Source organism: Monopterus albus, unplaced genomic scaffold, assembly GCF_001952655.1.
Source record: "Monopterus albus unplaced genomic scaffold, M_albus_1.0 scaffold70.1, whole genome shotgun sequence".
Lineage (NCBI taxonomy): Eukaryota > Metazoa > Chordata > Actinopteri > Synbranchiformes > Synbranchidae > Monopterus > Monopterus albus.
The window spans coordinates 778,074-791,911 of NW_018127950.1; the positions used below are offsets into that span (position 1 = coordinate 778,074).

The window sequence follows — 13,838 nt, forward strand, 5'->3', positions numbered from 1 at the left end:
AGTTAATGTATAACATTACTCATCGTTAATGTGTGTCGGGCAATGGCTATTGTAAACAGCGTGAGTTACACATTTTATTTCGTGAGCTACATCGAAACACTGTGTGCAATTTTATTGTAGCTAACTCCATCAACGCGTCATGGTTTTGGCCCAGATATATACATATAGTTAGTATGGAACAGTTTCTGCACCAGCGAGTAGCCATAGCCAGGAACCGTCATATCTCCTAACGTTCAAGCACTTTCTATGGGGCACCTAAATATATCGTCAGCATGCGGTTTAGCAGTACAGTATTATTACAGTTAAATCACATCAAACAAGCTTACCTGAAGCGCTTGGCTAAACCACAAGGTAGAATTCCGACCTCACCGTAAACAAGACATACCGGACGGCGCCCTACAGCGACTCGCAGATGTGTCCGCTTCTACAAATCCGACAACCAGACACACGGATCGTCCAATCATAGCACGAGGTCTCTTTCCGCCTGTTGAAATCTGACCAATTACAGTAGAATTACAGGCATCGTGTTGAGGGCAGCCAATAGGTGAGCGGAGACAAATAAAATAGTCTTCTTTTATGTCCTAGCCTAACCTACTATCCGGTGGCTATACAACTAAATTTTGTTTCCATTCTGAGAAAGTCATACCAGACCAGCATCTATGATAGTCAGTACCCAATACGTCTTACTGCTGAAAGCAGCTAATCTGCTACCATGTAAAAGAGAGGAATATCTCGGCATGTAAAATCCCTTCAGAAAGTTTTCAGACCCCTTCAGTTTTAGCACACCTTGTGGTGTAGATTTACTTTTAAATGGATAAAATGCCCACCAGTCAATATTCAATAACCCATAATGACAAACATGTTTTATTTAAAAACCCAAACACTGAAATATGTCCTTTACAAAAGTATTCAGACATTTTGCTTTGCTGAACCTGACCAGAGTCCACTTGTGGAAAACTGAACTGACCGGACATAGTTTAGAAAGTCATGCACCTGTCCTATAATTCACATTGCATATGGTGTAGCATGGTAGTGGCAGTATCATGCTATGGGGTGCTTCTCACCAGCAGGGACAGGGCGACTGGTCAGAATTAAAGGATGAATGTAGCCAAATGCAAACAGGACCTTGAAGAAAACCTGTTCCAGAGTGCAGCGACCTGAGACTGAGGCAATGGTTTACCTTTTGAGCATCACAACAACCTGAAGCATACAGCCTTCATGACAAGTCTCTGTCTTTGAATAGCCCAGCCAAAGCCCAGATCATCTGTAGGTTTGTAGTGTTGGAGATCATTACTATTGCAGTGTGATTGTTTGCATAATAGATCATCAGCACCAAATCAGAAGCTATTTTCAGTATGGTAACATTTTAATTTCTAACAAATTAAATCATATGCATACTGTATGTGCTGTCATCATTTGTTGTGATGCTTGTTTTCCTTCAGAGCCTTAATATCAAAATTATCTGTATGGCTGCATGTACAATTTATGGCTGTTTGGGTGAAATAGAGCTGGCATTCTGTTTTTCTCCTGAACCATAAAACCGTGTAGCCTACCTATGCCTCACCTGTACCACATGTACCTCAGATAGGCTATTTATGTAGTCCAGCATCATACAAACTGTTTATTTTTTTCTAAGGCGAGAGAAATCTTCTTGTTTTACTTTCGGCTGTTCCCGTTAGGGGTCGCCATAGCGAATCCAATTCCCATGATTAAATTTGGCACCCAGAGGTACCCAAGATTAAACATTAATGAGTAAAATGAGCAGCCATGGGCACTCCATCCATCCATCCATCCATCCATTTTCTTCCGCTTATCCGGGACCGGGTCACGGGGGCAGCAGTCTAAGCAAAGATGCCCAGACTGATGCCCGAGCCACCTCAGCTGGCTCCTCTCGATGCGGAGGAGCAGCGGTTCTACTCTGAGCTCCTCCCGGGTGACCAAGCTCCTCACCCTATCTCTAAGGGTGCGCCCGCCCGCCCTGCGGAGAAAGCTCATTTCGGCCACCTGTATCCGGGATCTTGCCCTTTCGGTCATGACCCAAAGTTCATGACCATAGGTTTACTGCATATAACTTGGGTCTGCATCATCTGATTAATCATAAACGTGTTAGAAATTTGTACCACTACCAAATGTTTGTCCTCCATTACATGTCAAAATGTTGTTTTAATATATAAACTGTTAGCATTTTTTGTTAATTAACACACAGAAAACCTACAGCAACTTATTATTCCATCACAAGTGGCTGCAAGAACCATTTTTTATTAATAGGTCTGACAGTCATTTAATCAATTGATTGTTCAGTGATTAAAATATCAGACAATAGAAAAATGTCATCACTGTTCACCAAAGCCCAACAGACCATAATCAGATTTGTTGTCTAACCAGAAAGTCAACCAGTGTACATCAACAGAACACTGCAAAATATTAACAATAGAAGTGGCACCTGCACACCGACTGCAAGCAACAAAATTTTGCCTATTGAATAGGCTAAATTTCAATCCCAGTCACATCTTCACCGGCCATTTTTACTTATTACTCAGCAATTGATCATGGTCACAATTATTTTTTGATTAAATCAGTGAATCAGTTCTTCAGTGTGCTGGTTAATTTCTAGGTACCTGGAGAAATACTCAAAGTACCATGTAGCTACAAAGGGGGTCAGCTGGGGCCCCAACAACAAAATTTGCTCTGGGGATCTTTAGGAGTTCAATCCATCCAGAGCACCTTAGTCAACATTAAGTTTACACCAGTGAAAATGTGACGATTTGTCACATAGTTACATACTACGCTTTAAATTCATTGACATTGTTATACTTTTTAAAACAAGTTTTACTGGAGCTTCTGAACAAAAACATTTGTTACACATAAGCAATTTTAATATTCCATAAGCTAGAAATTGCGACTTTTGAGCAAACAGTATCACGACTGTTTTTAGCATCTTTTTTCATTATACATTAATTTGCTGATTATTATTTCAGTTGTCTATATGACACAATAAAAATATCTCAGAGCACATGACATGGTGAGGTCATCAACCCGATACCTTAAACCCAAAAATATTCAGTTTACTATGATTACTGCCAAGTTGCTGCATTTTGTGTTGTCACTTCAAACCACTAAAAGTGTGTCCACACTGTATTATGGATGACCATCTGATTTTTAAAGAATATAAATATCTGAATCACCTCAACATTTTATAATATATATTCTAAAATCCCTGGGAGGTAACAGTGATGTATCAGTGACTATAGACAAAGGAGATACCATAGGGCTGGATCCAAATATCTGACTATTCAGACATTCATTCATTGGGTAGGTATCAATGTTAGTATTTCAACTTTCAAAGCTCCTCTGTGGCAGTCACTTAGGTAGCAGACTCTGCTAATCTTTGCTGTTTCTGATTTAAATGACAACCTGTGAGGTCATACCAGCTGTCGCTAACTTAGGTTAAATCAGTGACTCAAACTGAAGACAGGACAAAAGCCTGTGGACAAACAGGCTGTTAGCCAAAGATCGTTTATGAGTAAAGAGGCATCACTCTGTATAACCACTGAATAATGAGAGTGAACTGGGTGCTTTTTTGACATTCCAACAACTCCAACAGAGTGAGACGTCTTCACAGGTAAAACGATCAGTAGATTTCACATCAGTCATGGAAATGTAGTACATTGTGTGTGCACGCAAATCGTTATGAAGATCTGTCGTGTGTTCATCTGTTACATTAAATATTATGTGACCTTTATTGGCTTTTTGTTTTTTTAACCCAAAGCACTGCCAGACGGGCAAAGAGGGTACTTTTAAGCTGTAGCACAATGTCAGTCCATTAACACCCAAATATCCAGAGCCCAAAAACTGCCATTGGGGACAGTCCTAAATATGATAATTACCATGAGTATCTACCTGTAAATACTTGAAGGCATAAAACGGGATCCTTAACAATCCCACATTCCACTCCAATGACAACATCAATTTCCTCACTGCCAAACTGCATCTCAGTACTGAGGTTTGAAAAGGAGGTGGTTAAATTAACAGCCTATCACAGTACTAGCTTTTCCTCTTATAAGTACTGTGTATAATGTAAATGTGTAGAAGTGTAAAATACTCTACAGCAACAAGATAACTATCACATGTCAGTATGCATATGAATGTCAAGGAGAATGACTGTGTAATCTAAATGTTCAGAATAAAATCAGTGAGCCTTAAAATAAACCCACAATGTGATCTGGTTCTCAGGAAAAAACATGGCTGAGAGCAACATCACATGAGTTATTTATTTAAAAACAACGCACAGAAAATAATAACTGTGCTAATCTGACAACAGTCTTGGAAGAACAAACTGAAGAAAGACTGAGGGCAAAACATGAATACTGAGATTGACAGTGATAGTTGTGATTGATCACCTGGCTGGACATAAGTCACGTATAGAGCTCAAAGTCCAGTCTCTTGGAGTTGTAGAATTGAGATCCCTCCTGGTCCACCCTCCTGCAATACACGCCATTGCTGAAATAGCCTTCATCGACCCAATCCTACAAAAGAGACAATAAGATGATTAAAACCTGTCGGACCAGACTGAGGTTAAAGGTGGAAACAGCCCGCAACCCACTATTTTCCTAAATATAATGAGATTTACTAATAAGTCGGGGGCGGCTGTTGCTCAGGAGTTAGAGCGGGTCGTTTCCTAACCGGAGGGTTAGCAGTTTGATTCCCGACTTGTCCAGTCAACATGTCGAAGTGTCCTTGAGCAAGACACTGAACCCCCAATTGTTCCCGGTCATAACACCGGTGTGTGAATGTATGAGCGTTTGTGAATGCGAATGGGTGAATGGCCAAGTAGTGTGAAAGTGCTCTGAGTGTGCTGTAAAGCATAGAAAAGCGCTATACAAGTATAAGACCATTTACCATGTCCGTAAGTATCTGGACAGTGATGGTTTGGCTCCAATGTTGAAGGACTGAAATTTTTTTTTATTTTTTATTATGTCATTGTCAAAAATACTTACGGACCCAAGTTTGGGTACAAGTTACAAGGTTTTTGCATGTACTTTGACTATAACTTAAAAAAGACACACTTGCCTGAAATCACAATATGCATAAAAGCTATACTATATAATCTACAAACTCAAGAAGTGTAGGAGAATACCTGCATCTGTTGACTGGTGAAGGGTCCATAGACTTCTGCGTTATTGTCATTGTCCCATTTGTACTCCCACATCACTTCATCACTCACTGAGGAAAGACAAAATTGGATTAAGCAAAACAAGATTATTTATGACATCGAAGACAAACATAAGTAACACGTAGCAACCTATTTTGTTTTCCTCCTCCTCTTTATCCTCTGATCTGCCATCGTGGGTTTCATCAAATTTATCTGCAAACATGTCAAGTTCATCTTCTTCACCACCACTAGGTTTCTGCCCCACAGCTGGCCTCTTGCTGCTCATGCTCTTCAACAAATAGGCCAGCTTTTCATATGTTTGCTGATAGATTTCAAACATCCCAGATCCAACCAGTCTGTCAGCTAATGCTGTGAGCTTATCGAGCTTTTCTGCATCCCTTTTGGTCTCCTCTGTGGGTTCACTCTCTTCTTTCAGCTTTCTCTTCTTTCGTCCTCCGAGGCCTCCTAAACGGCGGAGCGCTGCAGCAACCGTCTCGCCAGGCAGCAGCAGTTCAACTACGGCTTCAGTGAGCTGATGCTGTGTGTAGGATGCCAGTGGATCCTCAGCAGGCTCCTTCTCCTTCTCCTCTTCTTCATTATCATCGTCTGCCTGCTGCTCTTCTCTCTGTCTCTCTTCCTCGGCCTCATCCTCATCACCGGCTCTGCGTGTACGTTTAGCTCCAAGACCTTTCTTCTTTTGTTTGAAAGGTTGTTCTTTTACTCTCACCTGGAAGAAGAAGCTTATATTACTGCACATTGCTCAGTAACACTTCAAATGTGAAGCAAAAGTCCCTAAAATTCAATTACCCAGTCAATGTTGTCAAGCCAGTTGTCTCTAATCTGTTGTTCTTTTTTAATGAAATAGTTCCCCTCAGAGTCAAAGTGCCCTTCCTCCATCTCCTCTTCCAGGTTGAAAGGTGTTATGGAAACTCCCTCATCAAAGTCAATCGTTGCACCCTCTTGGCCTGAGAACACAGTCAGTCATATTTTTAGGTAACATCATTACTGACAGTCCATGTTTTAGATAAAAATACTATTTTGCTAGACTTATGGCACTTATAAGAAGCAGTAACGGAAGAAGGTTTTCCAGTGTAGAAGAATTTGGCTCCTTCTTATTAAAAGCTTACTTCCCTAGGTTTTTCCAAATTTGGCTCAGTGTGGGGAAAACCTTAGATATACACTTGTGCACAACTGTATGTGCAGCACAGCTGAAGTGATTTATCATATAAAAGTCAATAGCCATGTCTAAGCTACACATCACAACAGTTACAGTTTAAAAACTCAACAAGACATACCTTCCACATCATCGCTGGCCAAAATGTCATATTTGCTGCTCTTTGTGTCCTCCCCTTCATCCTCTTCATCACTATCAAGGGAGTGCTTACCCTTGAACCTAGAGCCTGGTCCACTGACAACCTCACAGCTCTAGTCAGTAAAAGAAAGAAAAGAAAATAGCTAACATTAAAAATCACACAGAACAAGGGACCTTCTGCACTTTATATTAAAGTCTTAAGGAAAACGTGCCTCAAATAGCTTGTCTATAAATAGTCAGAAAACCCATTATTGCTTTTATTCAACAAAGAGTCCAAAACACAACAGCTATAGTCAGCTTACAGTCGGGTATGACAGAGGAAAGCAGCAAACCTTTCCATTTGTGTAGCATTAATCAGCAATTGTTTGCAATTTATTCTTACGTTTAATTGCGATTGATTGAAACGACTGATCAAAGTAGTTATCAGTCGTTTACCTGTCCAGCTAATCACTTCTCCAGTTACTCGTAGAAAATAGCTTAAAATTGTAATTGAGTAATAGAATCCTGAGGTCGCATAATTTGGTGAAACACCTGTTTTAAGAAAAGCATTTTCTCGTACTGTAAATGCAAACTGTGTTGCTTTCTTTAACCTTAACATTTCTCAGTTCGTCATTATATCGTATCCTGACAAACTAATCTATTATCCTCAAACAACACAAAGCTGTCTCCTACTGAAACAATACCGCGAACATTACCTTTTTATTTGGGAGATCGTCTTCCAGGTCAAACTCCCCGTTCCCGTCTTCAAATGTTACTTTCCTTTTAGACATAGTGCTACAGAAGGAAAGTCAATGACTCTTTTATTCCTATAACACAACTAAACGTGAGCTTTAACACTAGCAAGTAGCATTATTTATAAAAGTTTCACAGATTACATTCATGTAACGTTGTATATTTGAGGGGGTAACGCAGGACTCGTGTTAGCTTTGTTGCTAAAAACGTTAGCAAGCTAACTGCAAACACAGCACATGCAGAACGAGCGAAGCAACCTAGCTAGAGGTAAGATATCATTTATTCGCGTAATTAATATAAAATATTTGCACACCACCAGGGTAGAATACACAAACATCGTTACTGATATTTTGCAATAAACTGCGACAATACCTTCTAAAAATAATTCAAGCGACGTTTTCGATTCTTCTTCGCTTGTTGCTTTCTTCTTCTTCTTTTCCTTAGTATCTGTGTGGGATGGTAAACAAAGACGTGACCCATTACCGCCACTATCTGGTGAGGAGTATCTGGGTTAACTATGCTGTATGTGGGCTTGAACATTGTATATTGTTATAGGAAATGGAGCTAACAGGACATTGTTGGCCACCAAAGGACTGGAACCACAACGAATCAGTCGTTAGGGGACATCTTTGGCCGTCGAAGGACTGAAACATCAACTGGGGGAGAAATACCTCTTGCTCACCACCAGTCAGACAGAACTGATGAAACCTCTTGGATGAGAGGTGAAACGTCCTCTACCTAAAACTATGTCCAGATGAGTTTTTTCTACATTTTTTCAGCATAATTTGCTGAAGTGACTCTTCCTTGGTTCATGCATATGATGATACTCGCCATATGATATGAAAGTTTCTATTATTAGATTATCTACCAGTGGACTATTCTGAATGACACTACATTCCTGACACTACAGATTTTCTGGGTCTGACTTGACTTTTACCCACTGCAATCCTAAAATTATAGCAACTTTCAATATGTCTCTCTGCTTTCACAAGTTACTGATAGCAACATATTTTGTTTTGTTTGTTGTGTCATGATGGTTTTCTTTCCTCTCTTCTCTATTCACTCACCCCAACCGGTTGAGGCAGATGGCCACCCAGCAAGAGCCTGGGTCTGTTGGCGCTTTCTTCCATTTAAGGGAGTTTTTCTTCTCCACTGTCACCAAATGCTTGCTCAAGAAGGATCTGTTGCATTTTTCTCTATAACAGTGTAAGGTCTAGACTTTACTATGTAAAATACCCTGAAATGATTTGGCACTATAAAACTGAATTGAACTAAACATGATTCTTCTTGTAAGATAAATAAAGAGAGACAGATTTGGGCCTAACAATGCAACTGTGGGTCACCTTTGTGTATGAAATGCGCAATGAGATGAAATGAAATAAAGTTCCCTTCCCTTGCCTGAAAGCAGAGAAGAAGATTTGAGATATTTGGTTCTTCCTTAAACAAATATTCATTGTAGTTGACAAGTAGCTCTGTGCAGAATCAACCATCTACCAAGGGACAGTGGCACAACATCAGAAGTTAAACTAAAACTCATCAGACATCACGAAAAGTGGCAAAATGCAGAAGTGAAAGAACCGAGGCACAGCTGCATAGGACCTGAAACGTCACTTCATCATCTAACATCTCACTTCCAGGTGGCGGTTCTCACCAGGAAGGCTGCTTTTAGCTGCTCGTTTCAGCTGAGTACAACTCATCAGCTCAAGGTGGACTGAAGCCTAGAAGAGAGAGAATATAATGTGTCAGGATTCTGTTACTAGGAACTGGGTCAACTTATTTATATTTCAACACTTGTCCTCTCGTACCAAAGGGAGAACCAGTATAGTAACCTGAAACTATGTATTGAAGCGTTGTCTGGTTCTTGATGCATCGGACTGAAAGAAAAGAACTGACTCCACATTTGGGAACAACAAGGACCAGAAGAAAATATCTGTAAATGTAAATAACGGATTGACAGTGTAGAAGGGTAGCATGAACCTGTGAGGCATTTAGCATTGTCAGAGGTAAGTCTGAGTCACTGTTTTCTATCCTGTCACTATACATGAACTTGGTAGGTTTTTATTGGTAATAGGTATTTGGTTTTACTTATCCATCCATCCATTTTCCTCCGCTTATCCGGAACCGGGTCGCGGGGGCAGCAGTCTGAGCAAAGATGCCCAGACTTCCCTCTCTCCAGACACTTCCTCCAGCTCCTCCTCCTGGTTTTACTTATGTATTTTTAAATGTTATTTGTATTTGATTGTAATTAATGCAGTATATTTACTTTTACAGTATGATCCTGGTTCCAGTTCAGTCTTAATTATTAGATTATTAGAAAAGCACTTTACAGTTTTTCCAGTAACCTTACTGGAAATGTGTGACATTGAATTTGGCCTTTGACTGGAGATTTAACTCATGGTGAAATTAGACTGTAAAAAAGTGTGTTTTTGATCAAATTGGATTTAGCTATATTGTATTTTAAATATACACAGTTTCATAAATTTACTCCAACCCTCAGCTGGTGAGCCCATATGTGGTTTGGTCATTTGTGAGCATGCGTGTGTGTGTGTGTCCCTTCTCTCTGGTCACAAGGTTTCTCAGACTTAGGTGGGGCACAATTTCATCTTTGTTCTGGACTTGTTTACACACCAGTGTCTTTATTTACTTGTTCAAAAAAGCAAGACTTGGTCTGTTCTGCATTTTTTTCAAATTGTCTGTGGATCACTCTCAGAACCATTTTCTCAATATCAGGCATTTATTTCTCAAGAGTGATGAAAAAAATTAATTGAACAGGTCTTAGAGGTCAAAAGTGTTCTGTCAAAGTGAAAGTAACACTTTCTGTCAAAGTGAAAGTGTTACTTTCACTTTGACAGAGTCCAGAACAAGTCCAGAACAAGTCCAGAACAAAGATGAAATACACTTTGACGTATGTTATTATGTGCCATAAAGGTTGACAGACTTTGATCTAGCGTGGAAAGGTAGGTGGGGCTTAGCACATAGCTGACAGGGCCATAATCCTTCAACTTCACACTTCAGTTTGACAGATACTGTCCTTTATATCTCTCTTAAGCTGCTCACAACATGAACACATTTGACATTTGACGAGAGGCCCCCAAACTGTTTTTCATTAGAGGTCACAAGCAAAAGAAGTTGGAAGTAATGAAAACTGCATTACATTTCTGTAAAATATTCTGATCTACAGGTCATGCAGTTTTCTGCACAAATATATTCCAAATGTAAAAGCACTTTCTCATCTTTAGGTGCTGGGATGAAGCTTCATGAGAAGATATTGACCCATTTCCTATCATGTACCTCTCCCGTAGATAAAGAGGGATATCTCTACAAAAAGGTTTGACAATAAAATAAAAACAGACAACATGAAATGACTCAGTCTTTCCTCATGCTAGTGAGTAGAATAATCCAGCTTTACTTTCATATATTTATTCATAGAAAGAGCGAACTGCCACCTACCATCGGCGGTGGTTTGTCCTGAAAGCGAACCTGCTTTTCTACCAGGAACGCCCAGCTGACCGACACCTACTGGGTGTCATTGTGCTGGAGGGATGTACAGTAACGCGTTCAAAATCTGATGGACAGTTTGCCTTTTCCCTAGTGTTTGATAGACCTGGACTCAAAACCTACAGATTTGCAGCAGTGGATCATCAGACTCAAGAGAGCTGGGTGAAAACTTTGCTCTTGGCCAGCCACTGTTACCTCTCCCTGCTGGTGAGAGACCTGGGGAGGCAGTATGAAGGTGGGTTATCATTGTTGTCACCGTGTCCTATTTACTGTTGTCTATAGACTGAAGTTTATGGGTATTTGTGTGTGTCCGTTGATGAAGTATGAGAAAATGGACTCCTGGGCACAAACAAGGAAGAGCTCCCCCTCACCTTCTTTCAAAGCTCCAGATGGTTTGGTAAAGGTGTTTCTCAAAGATCCGTTTTAGACCCATTGCTTTTTACCCTGTACATTAATATTTGTCTTCCAGCTGAGCACTGCAATGCCTATTTTTATGCTGATGAGGTCATTAGTGTTTGTGAGTTTTTATAGTTGCTCGGTCTAATATAGTTCCTTATTCTAATAAAATGGTTTGCGATTTATGGTTTGTATACTGTATTTACAGGACTACTTTTTGGCAATAAGCAGTTGTGAGGCAATAAGCAGGAACTCCAGGAAGTAACTGATCCCAGTTGGGCACATAACCCCCATGTAAAACCTGCAAGTTGTTGTTTTTTTTACACTTCTGTGTTTGTATGGTGAGACATTTGAGATATAGTGTTAATTTGTGATCCAGAGCCAGCCTGTTTCCACCTGTTTCCAGTCTTAGGGCTAAGCTAGGCTGACAGGCTGCAGGTTGTACACAGGTATGAGAGTGGTGTCAGTCTCCTTATCAAGCTCTGTCCCTAGAAAGAAGGTTCTGTATAAAAAATATTTATTATTATCAGTATGTTATTATTAATTTCCTGTTTTACATCTGCAGAAGCTAAACAGCAGCAAGGCTGTGGCGAATCCTTTCACAGCTCCTCAGGCAGTGTCCTCCAGCAGTCTACGACCAACTTCTCCCTCCTTGTGCAGAACCCAACAGCAGTGGTTAGGGAGGGGAGAAGCTCCAGTGCCAGCAGTGTTTTACAAGCACCTTCATTACCCACCAATGTGGTGGCTAAAAGGTCCCCCAAACTGTGGCCCAGGAGAAACGCTCACGTCACTCCACTTAATGGACCAATGCCATTGTATGGCGAATGGCCTTTGGTGGGTTTTGATCCACTCCAGGAGTTCAGCAAACTTCATGATTATTATGGCCTTGAAGTGAAGAAAGCAAGAGAGGAATGGCTGAGGAGAAGACCAGCAGAAAAAGAGCACAGTGATAAAGATCTCATTGACCTGGGATAAAACAAAACACTTGATAGTTAAAGTGAAAAAGCCTTGAAGAGGAACTGAGATGGAGTGATTCGTGTGCATCATAACAGGAACAGAAACTGCAGTATTTTGAGTTATACTGTACCTAATACAGAGTTTCAGGGCTGGACATATGTAAATTTGTTAAAAGTACATACAGTATGACAGTAAATATAGTGTCTCATATTATCAGCTTACTGTACATCTTTTCTCTTTATTTCACAGTAAGCTGTAATTTGCTTGAGCCAATTCGACAAACAGATGCTGTTGGTGTCTGCATATCTGCACTTTTAGTAGAATGTAGATTTTAACTTGTTATAAAAAAGGCATAGGTGTTTGTGATAACATTAAGAATGGTTCTGTTTTAGTCAAATGTCTCAATACGCCATGACAGTGTGATAATGAATAAGTATGCACAAAACCAGGACCCTGAAACCCCGTCTCACTGTATTTCAGCTGTAATTTCTTATTTCCGCCTGTTCTTTTTCTACTGCAACATGTCAAAATGTCTTCTATAAAAAGTCTCAGGTCTTGAAAAGGCTCAACAAGTACAGATTTTAATTTTCTCATAAAGGCCTTATTTTAAAGTTTGTGTAAATGTAAATAATGTAATAAATAAATGTAAGTGTAAATAATTTTTACAGTTTGCTGCATATACAGGTCCAGGCTGCATTTAATCATCACTTAATCATTTTATTTTGTTAAAATATAATATTATTTGCCATTATTGATACAGTACATACAACTGGATATACTGACATATATGTGCTATAAATGTCAGTTATTTGTATAGTTCTTAAATAACTTCAGTCTCTGTTATCCCTACTGGTTTTTACTGGTATATTACTAAAGGTATGTTGGGTGGTAGGAAACAGTATTATATTGCATTCTGTGTGGCATTCAAATGTGTTTAAAAGTTTCAACCTGTTTCTAATTAGACTATTACCTGTTACTTCATGTGTGGTGCAATTAACAATGTCACCCATGGCATATAAAGGTTTTATGATACAGTATTATGCAAACAGTATTATATATTTTTCATTGTGTGAAAAAAAAATAAAAGTTGTCTGTTGATTTTAAAAGTCTTGTCGTTTTAGCTGACATGTTAACACACAAGATGCTGATACAAACACAAGCATGATTTTATTTAAAATGCCTGGATCGTTAAGTTTTAAAACATAAAAATGTTCTCAGTAGATTTACACTGAAAAATATGGAAATAACTGTGAGACATGTAAAATTTTCCACATCACGCCATAGGTTACACCAATTATATTAATGGCTTTGTAATTTTATCTTAAATTCAGGTCCAGATCATAAAGTTGAAAATATGAACTTTATTTTCTAGAAGTACAGGGAAACATGGACAAAAGCTTAAGAAAGATACTTGTCTATTTTGTGTAATGGCACATGGTCATAAAAAAATAAGTTGAAGCAATTTTTATCCTTGAAGCAGGCAAAGCTACATAAACAGTACATTTATGAAAACATCAACAATAATAAAGCTTAGAAAATTAATCTGTGCTCCCTTTAAATTCTCAAAGATCCATGATATGACAGTCAGTAGAGGATAGCAACCAGCAGATGGCGGTGCAGGCGCAATGTGTGAAGTCAGCCAGCTGATTTAGAGTATGCAATCTTATCAGTATGAGTTAGTATGAGACAAAAATACTGCAGCTCCTGTTAAAACTGACTACTGAGGCCCTTTAAATGAGTCATCCACTCTTTTATGCATTACAACATGTCAAACTGTAATTTCCATTAAAT

At 39.3% G+C, this 13,838-nt stretch overlaps 2 protein-coding genes across 2 annotated transcripts; one reads left to right on the top strand and one right to left on the bottom strand.

The window, feature by feature from the left end:
* Positions 1–3,093: 3,093 nt before the first annotated feature.
* cd2bp2 (CD2 (cytoplasmic tail) binding protein 2) lies at positions 3,094–7,684 on the bottom strand. Its single transcript, XM_020605505.1, has 7 exons — positions 7,569–7,684; positions 7,160–7,238; positions 6,448–6,577; positions 5,960–6,117; positions 5,303–5,879; positions 5,138–5,223; positions 3,094–4,526 (listed from the first exon to the last, which is right to left on the bottom strand). The coding sequence occupies exons 2-7, from the start codon at positions 7,232–7,234 to the stop codon at positions 4,416–4,418; spliced, it is 1,137 nt and encodes a 378-aa protein (XP_020461161.1). The 5' UTR covers positions 7,235–7,238; positions 7,569–7,684; the 3' UTR covers positions 3,094–4,415.
* Positions 7,685–8,848: 1,164 nt separating this feature from the next.
* pheta2 (PH domain containing endocytic trafficking adaptor 2) lies at positions 8,849–13,074 on the top strand. Its single transcript, XM_020605507.1, has 4 exons — positions 8,849–9,199; positions 10,436–10,524; positions 10,626–10,929; positions 11,656–13,074. Exons 2-4 carry the CDS (start codon positions 10,444–10,446, stop codon positions 12,063–12,065), a joined length of 795 nt encoding a protein of 264 aa, XP_020461163.1. The 5' UTR covers positions 8,849–9,199; positions 10,436–10,443; the 3' UTR covers positions 12,066–13,074.
* The last annotated feature ends 764 nt before the right edge of the window (positions 13,075–13,838 follow it).